At 43.7% G+C, this 10,454-nt stretch overlaps 1 protein-coding gene across 1 annotated transcript in view; it reads left to right on the forward strand.

Moving 5' to 3' along the window:
• The window catches only part of LOC134298716 (uncharacterized), a 33,581-nt gene extending 25,971 nt beyond the window's left edge, over nt 1-7,610 (forward strand). Inside the window, exons 7-8 of the mRNA XM_062979787.1 lie at nt 3,537-3,590; nt 7,590-7,610. Coding sequence (XP_062835857.1) covers nt 3,537-3,590; nt 7,590-7,610 — 75 coding nt within the window. The remainder of the gene's footprint in view (nt 1-3,536; nt 3,591-7,589) is intronic.
• Nucleotides 7,611-10,454: the final 2,844 nt, after the last annotated feature.

Below are 10,454 nucleotides of genomic sequence, written 5' to 3' on the forward strand. Positions count from 1 at the left end.
GCTCCATGCAGTCATGCCAGCCACATGACCTTGGAGGCGTCTATGGACGATGCTGGCTCTTCGGCTTAGAAATGGAGATGAGCACCAACCCCCAGAGTCGGACATGACTAAACTTATTGTCAGGGGAAACCTTTAACTTTGCCTGTCCCTATGGGTGCTGATTAACTGAGAGTCTACTATTGTGAAAAAAATTGAGCAAGGATTAAAACAGAAACACTAATACAATGTCAGCTGAACATTACACAATTTATACATTTCCACAGTTCATCTTGATATCTTATATTACTTGAATTATTTTTAAATTGTTGTATGGTTCTGTTTATTATGTGTATTGTACTGTATTGTATTGTATTGTTTTTATCATGTTGGAAACCGCCCTGAGTCCCTTGAGGAGATAGGGCGGTATATAAATAAAGTTTTACTTACTTATGACTAGCCATATTAGTAAAAGTAAAGGTTTCCCCTGACGTGAAGTCCAGTCGTGTCCAGCTCTGGGGGTTGCTGCTCATCTCCATTTCTAAGCTGAAGAGCCGGCATTTTTCATAGACACCTCCAAGGTCATGTGGCCATTCACATGACTGCATGGAGCGCCGTTACCTTCCTGCTGGAGCGGTACCTATTGATCTACTCACATTTGCATGTTTTCAAACTACTAGGTAGGCAGAAGCTGGGGCTAACAGCGGGCACTCACCCTGCTTCCTGGATTAGAACCGTTGACCTTTCGGTCAGCAAGTTCAGCAGCTCAGCGGTTGAATCTGCTGTGCCACCGGGAGCTCCTTTTATCAATGTATTATAATCATATTATAATATTATAATTACAATATTATTAATGTATTATTTCTGTCTAAGTGTTATTCCCCCATTCCTTCCTAAAGGCATGAACTTCAATACAGCATTTTTCATTTCACTATTACAAAATACTTGGGCTGTAGATCTAATGCAGTTCGACACCTCTTCAACTGCCATGGCACAATGCTATGGAATTATGGGAGTTGTAGTCTTACCAGGTCCTTTACCTTCTCTGCCATTTAGAGTGTTGGTGCCTCACTGAACGACAACTCCCAGGATCCCATACCATTGAGTCACGACAGTTAAAACTGGTGTCAAACTGCACTAATTTTACTACAGTAGAGTCTCACTTATCCAACATTCGCTTATCCAACATTCTGGATTATCCAACGCAGTTTGTCTTTTAGTAGTCAATGTTTTGGTAGTCAATGTTCTCAATACATTGTGTTGTTTTGGTGCTAAATTTGTAAATACAGTAATTACTACATAACATTACCATGTATTGAACTGCTTGTTTCTGTCAATTTGTTGTAAAACGTGATGTTTTGTTGCTTAATTTGTAAAATCATAATGTAATTTGATATTTAATAGGCTTTTCCTTAATCCCTCCTTATTATCCAACATTTTTTTTGCTTATCCAACGTTCTACCAGCCCGTTTATGTTGGATAAGTGAGACTCTACTGCAGGGGTCCCCAAAGTACGGCCCGCGGGCCACATCCGGCCCATCGGAGCCATTTATCCGGCCCCCGCGGTGGTGGCTCCTTCCTCCTCCGCCAAGAAAGGTGCGTGTAGTGTGGAGAAGGAGGAAAAGGCACATGCCTTTCTTATCTCCATCGCCCCACAGACACTTTTCCCACTGCCGCTGCTGAGGAAGGGCCGCACGGGGCGAGGAAAAGGTGTGCGGCTTTCCTCCCTCACCCCAGGGGCAGCTTTCCCACCATCGAGGAAGGGCTGCACGGGGGGAGGAAAAGGCATTCCTCCCCCGCTGCGTGGGGCGCTTTCCCGCTGCCGCTGCTGAGGGAGGCAGCGGGAAAGGTGAGCGCAGGGTGAGGGAGGAAAGGTGCATGGCTCTTCCTCGCCCTGCACTCACCTTTCCCGCTGCTGCCGCCGAGGAAGAGCTGCACGAGGCGAGGAAAAGGCATGTGACTTTCCTCCCTCACCTCGCGGGCAGCTTTCCCGCTGCCGCCGTCGAGGAAGGCAGTGGGAAAGGTGCGCGTGGGGTGAGAGAAGTGAGAAAGGCGCACGCCATTTCCCGCTGTCGAGGAAGGGCCTCACGGGGCGAGGAAAAGGCGTGGGCCTTTCCTCCTTTCCTCCTCGCTACCGCTGAGGAAGGCCTGCACAGAACGAGAGAGGAGGGAAAGATGTGTGCCTTTCCTGCCTCCTCGCTCACCTCGCACACTCCTTTTCCTCCTCCTCCCTCACCTGTATGCGCCTTCCTGCAATGGAGGAGGCGAAACAACAATAGGGGCATGCCTGTGGTAAAAGGTAGAGGGCTCCCGTTTTATCTTGCCACACAGACTCCCTCCTTTGCAGCCCTGTCGTGGATTCATTTTTCTTGAAGGCTAGCAATTTCTTCCAACCCTGATTTTTAGTGTATTATTGTTGTTGTTGTTGTTGTTGTTGTTGTTGTTGGTCAGGGGTGCTTTATGTTTTGGTTCACAAAGGGAGAAAGGGGTTGGACTCTATGGCCCAAGGGGTCTCTTCCAACCATGTTTATTATGGTGTTGTTGTTGTTGTTGTTATTGGGTGGCTATCTGTCAGGGGTGCTTTGATTATGATGTGATGCACAAAAGCAAAAGGGGGTTGGAGTAGATGTCCCAAGGGGTCTCTTCCAACCCTCTTTATTATTTTGATGATGATGATGATGATTATTATTATTATTATTAACATTGAGACTGTATTTGTTCCTTTTTTTGTTTTTTGTTTTTACTTCAAAATAAGATATGTGCCGTACGCATAGGAATTTGTTCATAGCTTTTTTAAAAAAAACTATAATCCGGCCCTCCAATGGTCTGAGGGACCGTGAACTGGCCCCCTGTTAAAAAAGTTTGGGGACCCATGATCTAGATGGTCTTTGGAGGTCTCTTTGCTTACCTATGGTCTTATGAGATTATCTAGATCAGGGGTCCCCAAACTAAGGCCCTCCGGGGTGATTGACCTGGCCTCTGTCCTAAACTTTAGACTTAGGGTTGACCTAAGTGTGAAATGACTTGAAGGCACACAACAACAACAATCCTAATTTTGGACTATTTCATCATAGTCCGGCCCCCTAACAGTCTGAGGGACTGTGAATCGGCCCTCCACTTAAAAAGTTTGAGGACCCCTGCTCTACTGTATGTTGATACATCCACACTTTCTATTTCTGATATAATCTTATTCCTGTTATATTTAAACCTCTGAACCCACAAGTAACTTCATTTTTCTTTATGAAAGTTATACAAGGTTGCCTTTTAAAAGGTTATTTATCGCTTTTGCTAGTTTGTCCATTTCAGCCGTTTCCACCATCTTTATAATCCAAGCTTGTTGTGATGGCAAGCTTGAATTTTAGAAAGCGGACACTGGAGAGAGTGAAACCTGATTGTAAGTGAATTTTACAATGTGAATGAGTTCTCTGTAACTCACTGAATGCTGCAGATCATCATACAGCAATTGCTCTTGTGTGTGTATACAGTCTAAACACACACACACCAAGATGGTGTCTCTGAGTCATTGACTTCTGTGTTCTTTCTTCTCTTTTTCAAAACAGTATTCAGGAGCCATCGGATTGAGGCTTACTCTTTTGGGGATAATTACGGGGGATGTAAGTAAAATCTTTAAAAATCTAGCAACACATGCAAATTCATGGGGGGTTAGAACTCAAAGGTGTAGGGTGCATCTACACTGTAGAGTTAAAGCAGTTTGATACAACTTTAACTGCCATGGCACAATGCTATGGAATCCTGGGAGTCAAAGTTTTGCAATGTCTTCAGCCTTCTCTGCAATAATAATAATAATAATAATAATAATAAAGTGAAGAACCTGCTTTGATTGAAGTCAAAAATCCCAGCAGACAAAAAACCAGTAAAAGAAAACCGCACTACAAACTAGAGCTGACAGCTGGCACAACAAAACATTGCATGGAAAGTTCCTTGACAAAATGGAAGGAAAAGCTGATAAGGAGAAGATCTGGCTCTGGCTCACGAATGGGACCCTGAAGAAGGAGACAGAAGGCCTGATCCTTGCAGCCCAGGAGCAAGACATCAGGACAAAGGCAATTCAGGCCAAGATTGAAAAATCAGCTGATGACCCAAAATGCAGACTCTGCAAGGAAACCGACAAAACCATTGATCATATCCTCAGCTGCTGTAAGGAAATTGCACAAACAGACTACAAACAGAGGCACAACTATGTGGCCCAAATGATTCATTGGAACTTATGCCTCAAGTACCACCTCCCAGCAGTAAAGAACTGGTGGGATCACAAACCTGCAAAGGTCATGGAAAATGAAAACACAAAGATACTGTGGGACTTCCGAATCCAGACTGACAAAGTTCTGTAACACAACACACCAGACATCACAGTTGTGGAAAAGAAAAAGGTTTGGATCATTGATGTTGCCATCCCAGGTGACAGTTGAATTGACGAAAAACAACAGGAAAACCTCAGCCGCTATCAGGACCTCAAGATTGAACTTCAAAGACTCTGGCAGAAACCAGTACAGGTGGTCCTGGTGGTGATTGGCACATTGTGTGCCGTGCCAAAAGATCTCAGCTGGCATTTGGAAACAATAGACATTGACAAATTATGATCTGCCAACTGCAAAAGGCCACCCTACTGGGATCTGCACGCATCATCCGAAAATACATCACAGTCCTAGACACTTGGGAAGTGTTCGACTTACGATTTTGTGATACAAAATCCAGCATATCTATCTTGTTTGCTGTGTTAGACTATGTTGTTGTGTCAATAATAATAATAATAATAATAATAATAATAATAATAATAATAACACTTTTTAATATTCCGCCCTATCTCCCCAAGGGGACTCAGGGCGGATGACGGTACACATACATGGCAAACATTCAATGCCGTTTGGACAGACAGGATAGGACAGAACAGACAGAAAGGAGGTCTGTTGTCTTGAAGTCCAGTTTTTGGTGTCTTGGAGGTTGAGCTCGGATTCAGTCACAGGGAGTGCTGTTGCTCCATTCTCTATGATGAAGAGCCATCAGGACTTCCTCCTTCCACCTTCCTCTTGTTCACCACAATTCTGGTCTTGTTCTTTATGATGTTGTAAAATACCTTTCCCACAATTTGCAATACCTAATTTCTCGATCTACAGCTCTAAGCTGTTTTCGAACTGCTTAGGTAAACAGTAAGCTGGGCTTGACGGTTGGGTGCTCACCCCGACCAGGCTTTGAACTGCCCACCTTTCGGTTGGTAGATGTTATTACTGCTGGTGATTTACCAGCTGTGCTACAGCCCAGCCCAAAACACGCCAGTGTCTCATCAAACAACAACTCCCGGGATTCCATGGCATGGAGCCACAACAGGATGCCAGAATGCATTAACCCTACAGAGCAGATGCAACCCACGGCTGCATTAGTCTTGATTATCAGTATGCAAAGGAGTCTTGTGGTGCATTGTATGAGTCTACACTGCATTGGTCAGCTCTCACCTGGAATAATAACCCTTTGTCCAGTTCTGGATATCAACAAGCTGGAATGTGTTCAGAGAAGAGCCAACAAAAGGATCCAAAGTTTGGAAGCCAGGCCTTAGAATAACAGAATCCAAGAGATGGAAGAGACCTCCGGGGCCATCCAGTCCAACCCCCTTATAACATGCAGGAAAACACAATCAAAGCACTCCCAACAGATGGCCATCCAGCTTCTGCCTGAAAATCTCCAGAGAAGGAAGGAGAATCCACCACACTCCAATATACCTTTACCATATTCCACTGCCAAACAGCTCTTCTTCCCGTCATGTTTAGGAAGAATCTCTTTTCCTGCCATTGAACTCCATGGCTCCTGTGCCTGAGTCACCGGAGCAGCAGAAAACAAGCTTGACCCCTTTCTCCTCAATGGGACCTCCTTTCAAATACGGCACTTAAACATGGCTCTCATGTCCCCTTCTCTCACCCTTCTCTCCTCCAAATTACACATACCCAGCTCCCTAAGTTGCTCCTCATATCCATTCATAGTTTCCAGACCTTTGGCCACTTTGGTGCCCTTCTCTGCACATTTTCCACTTGGTCTATCTCCTTCTTGAATTGCTTTGCTCAGAACAGGACCCAAGTGAGACGGTCCAAACAAATCAAAACAGAGTGGGACTATGGCTTCCTTCTGTCTGGACACTATAGTCCTGTTGATGCAGCCTAGAATTACATTAGCTTTTTAGCTGATGCATCACACTCCTGGCTCATGTTTAGTTTGTCTGCCTTGCTATGCATGAGAGAAGAGGAACTGTCATCTCATCCTCGTGAATACAAATACATCCAATCATTCTGCCATAGTTTTGGTCTATATTCTCCGCTTTATGGTAATGCATCCTAGGAGGAGCTGCATATGTTTCCCCTCTCTAAAGGAAACCTGGATTAACAGGTTTATTCTGGGTTAAAACACACTTGTCTGATGTGTTAATGCCCTAGGAGAGTGGTTCTGAACCTGGGAAGGGGGGGGGGGGGTTTGCCATGTTGTCAGAAGGGCTCCACAAAGGTTTGAAGAAATGTTATGAATTTTGCAGTTATATCTGAATGAACAAACGACTGAATGAATGAAAGCAAACCAGAAAAGGAAATGGAACAAAATCTTCATTTTCTATGCTTCTTTTGAAAAAACAAGCTTTAAAAATCTATTTTCTTAATGAAAATCCATCAGAGCTGGGCGTTGGCTATGAGAGCAGATGGGTGGGAATTGTACCGTATTTACTCGAGTCTTATGCACACTATTTTGTGACTAAATGAAGTCTACGCATTAGAACTGAGTTTGTATAAGGTGGGCTCCCTTCCTTGCCTGCAATGCTTTCAGAGGGTCATCACCCTTTTAAGGTGCTGCATATTACTATACTATTATTTTAAATTTGTATAATCTATCATAATAGGAGTGTGTACATTACCAGCTCAACCAATATCCCCTTCTCTCTATGTCTGAAGGACCTTCATGAGAAAACTGAAATTATTATTTGGTGTAGCCTAGCGCCTTAAATCTTGAGCTAAGGCTTAGGGGTTTGTGGCCACAAAAGGGATCGAAAAGGGGGTCCGTGGTGAAGAAAAGGCCCAGTTTATGTTTGTTAACTCCTGTTCTGGTTTTTAAATTATGTCTAACTATACTATTGTCACTATTTTATTTTTACGATGTTATTGTATATAATTGTGTTTTATTTTGATGTATGTTTATCTTCTGATAAAGTGTATTATGTATGCATTTTATTTTGTTCTATTGTAATTATCCGGGCTTGGCCCCATGTTAGCTGCCCTGAGTCCCTTCGGGGAGATGGAGGCGGGGTACAAAAATAAAGTTGTTGTTGTTATTATTATTATTATTGTTATTAAAGGTTGAGAACCACTGGCCTAGGACACAATGAAGCCATGGATTCCAATTGCAGGGGGGAAAAAAGATGCCACCTAAACATTAGGGAGAACCTCCTGATGGTCAGAACTGTTTGACAGCGTACTATGTTGCTGCCAGGCAGAATCTCCTTCTCTGGAGTTCCTCCTATTCTATGAATTCTTTACTGCTAGGGGTATTCCAAGGAGCAAAAGTAGAAGCTACCCCAAGACTCAGAAATCTGAAACTTCTCTTTTTTCTTTTGTCTTTTACAGCTGGTACGTGTGATGCTTTGAACTCACCTCTGCTTGCATAAGGAGAGAACCACACTAACAGGATACCTACCAAGGGATCTTTAGCAAGGGCTATGCGGGAGGTCGGAAATGGCTTTCCAATAACAAAATCCCACTTCCGAGGCTTCCAAGGGTCCTATTGATAACATTAGGACATGTCTCTTACCTTTCCCTCCAGGCTCTTCTCAGCATCAGAATACACAAGGTCACCGATATAGAGATTAAATTAGGAGTGGACAAGCTTACTGTGGAGCTATATGTTCAATTGGACATGTTCACCAAGAATAGAGATGGAACAATCGTGTTTGTGGTCAGGCTAAAATGCGTAAGTAGCACTATTCCTTGGTGACTGGATTTGGACAGGTCAGCTGGAAAGAGGTATCCAGTCAGTCTGACCAGCCTCTGCTCCTATTTGCATGCTATTCTATATGGGCAGCGCCATTGAGCAGAGAGGTGGGATGTTTGGTTTGCATGCTATTCTATATGGCCACTGCAACTGAAAAGAGAGGTGGGATGTTTAGTGTTCATGCTATTCTATATGGGCAGTGCCATTGAACAGAGAGGTGGGATGTTTAGTGTTCATGCTATTCTATATGGGCAGTGCCATTGAACAGAGAGGTGGGATGTTTAGTGTTCATGCTATTCTATATGGGCAGTGCCATTGAACAGAGAGGTGGGATGTTTAGTGTTCATGCTATTCTATATGGGCAGTGCCATTGAACAGAGAGGTGGGATGTTTAGTGTTCATGCTACTCTGTATGGGCAGTGCCATTGAACAGAGAGGTGGGATGTTTAGTTTGCATGCTATTCTATATGTCCACTGCAATTGAACAGAGCGATGGGATATTTAGTTTGCCGGCTATGTTATATGGCCACTGCAATTGAACAGAGAGGTGGGATGTTTAGCTTGCACGCTATTCTATATGGGCAACACCACTGAAAAGAGAGATGGGATGTTTAGTTTGCATGCGATTCTACATGGGCAGCGCCATTGAACAGAGAGGTGGGGTATTTCGTTTGCATGCTTTTGCATCTGGGGTCCGGTCCTCAATGTGCTTCAGCCACAGAAGAACAGTTAGTGGTAGCCCATAAAAGCGTATTTCTGCTGCACCACGAAGGTCTTTTAAAGCTCAGAGGTAGGATAACGTCACTGGCATGCAGGGATGGCTGACCCCTGAGGCACCGCAGGCCCCTTTTCCTTTCCACAGAAGCATCGTCGACATATCGGTGGAACATTTCAAAATCCATAATTTTGATCTCAATATCTGCCCTAGATTTATACACGAAGTCGACTTATACACAAGTATGTAGGCCATTGTTTCTACTTCATTCGAATGACAACCTCATATTTGGAAGTGTCCATTTGGCAAGGGGTGCATTGTAGAATTAACACGGTTTGACAACACTCTAAAGCAGACATGGACAAACTTTGGCCCTGCAAGTGATTTGGACTTCAACTCCCACAATTCCTAACAGCCTACTGGCTGTTAGGAATTGTGGGAGTTGAAGTCCAAAACACTTGGAGGGCTGAAGTTTGCCCATGCCTGCTTGAAATTCTGTGATTCAATGCTATGGAATTAAGGGAGCTGTGATTTGGTAAGTCTCAAGCACTCTTCGGCAGAGTAGCTTCAAGACTTTGTAAAAGTACAATTGTTATGATTCCAGGAGCAGAAATGCTTGGTGTTGCATTTTTCTAATGCTCTTTATTAGAAGCACACATCATTACCTTTATGATTTTATGAATGGTGTGCCGTCGCGCCTGGGGCTGTAAACTCTTAGTGAAAGAGGCATGGACGTGACATCTTTCCCCAGGGGATTGCTTCTTGCCCTCCTTTAGGGAAACTGGAACTCCCAAGGACCAAAACACTGTAGTTAACTCAAAAACTGGGTTTATTGTTCACAAAGGGGGTAAAAGAAAATATACATTACAGTCTTTGATTGTTTAAGTCCATGAAGCTTGTCCAGATCCCTCTTTCTCTGGCTGTGAATGCCGGAGCAAACTCAGCCTCAGTCCAATGACCTATATCTGAAGACAAGAGTCTTCCTCTGTTGCCAAAGGACTGATGTGAAGGCGCTTGAGACTCCTCAACGTTGTTCAGGTTGGTCCTGAACATGAAGTGTGAGTCCCAAGGGTAAGAACCTCAGAATTGGTGCTGAGAGGTAACTTTTGAAGGGCTTTCAGAGCCAAGCCTCTCTTTCACGTCCATCCGATAGAGAACTTGCTGATGGAATGAAAAGGAGGAAACACAGTCCTACTCCAGGAAGAGGTGGAGCCAAACAGTTTTGCTGAGTGAGCAATATAACAGGTACAAACAACATTGATTGACAGATATAAATAACCAATCCATCTACAAAATCAGGCATGATACAACAATTCAAATCTTGAAACTTATAGTTCCAACTTATAGATGGCGCCACTCGCGCCGTCACAAATGGTGCCATTAGAAAATGCATACTTGGCCTACACCAGGTACACAAGCTATTGTTTTATTGGTTTCAGTACTCAGCTTCTCACTACTGATTACGGTAACTCAGGTTAATTCTTTTGTCAATGCATAAAAAGGCACTGCTTCCAATATAGGATTGTGTTAACTCACACTCACCCAAATGACCATTCTCTCTCTCTCAATGGTGTATTTCCAGAAAGTTGCTTTGATTATTAAGTTGTCGGTGACTGGCAGCAAACTGATCATGATCGCATCCTTGGGCAGGTAAGTGATGTGCTATTTTCCGTCCCTAGATCTCAACAGGATAATATTTTTGTTGCATGGGGATTGTGTGTACAAATTGCATTCTTTGCCTCAAAGTGTTCTCTGATCTGGGTCTTGCAGACAAACATTGGAGAAA

This window comes from Anolis carolinensis, chromosome 4 (genome assembly GCF_035594765.1).
Source record: "Anolis carolinensis isolate JA03-04 chromosome 4, rAnoCar3.1.pri, whole genome shotgun sequence".
NCBI classification, from domain to species: domain Eukaryota; kingdom Metazoa; phylum Chordata; class Lepidosauria; order Squamata; family Dactyloidae; genus Anolis; species Anolis carolinensis.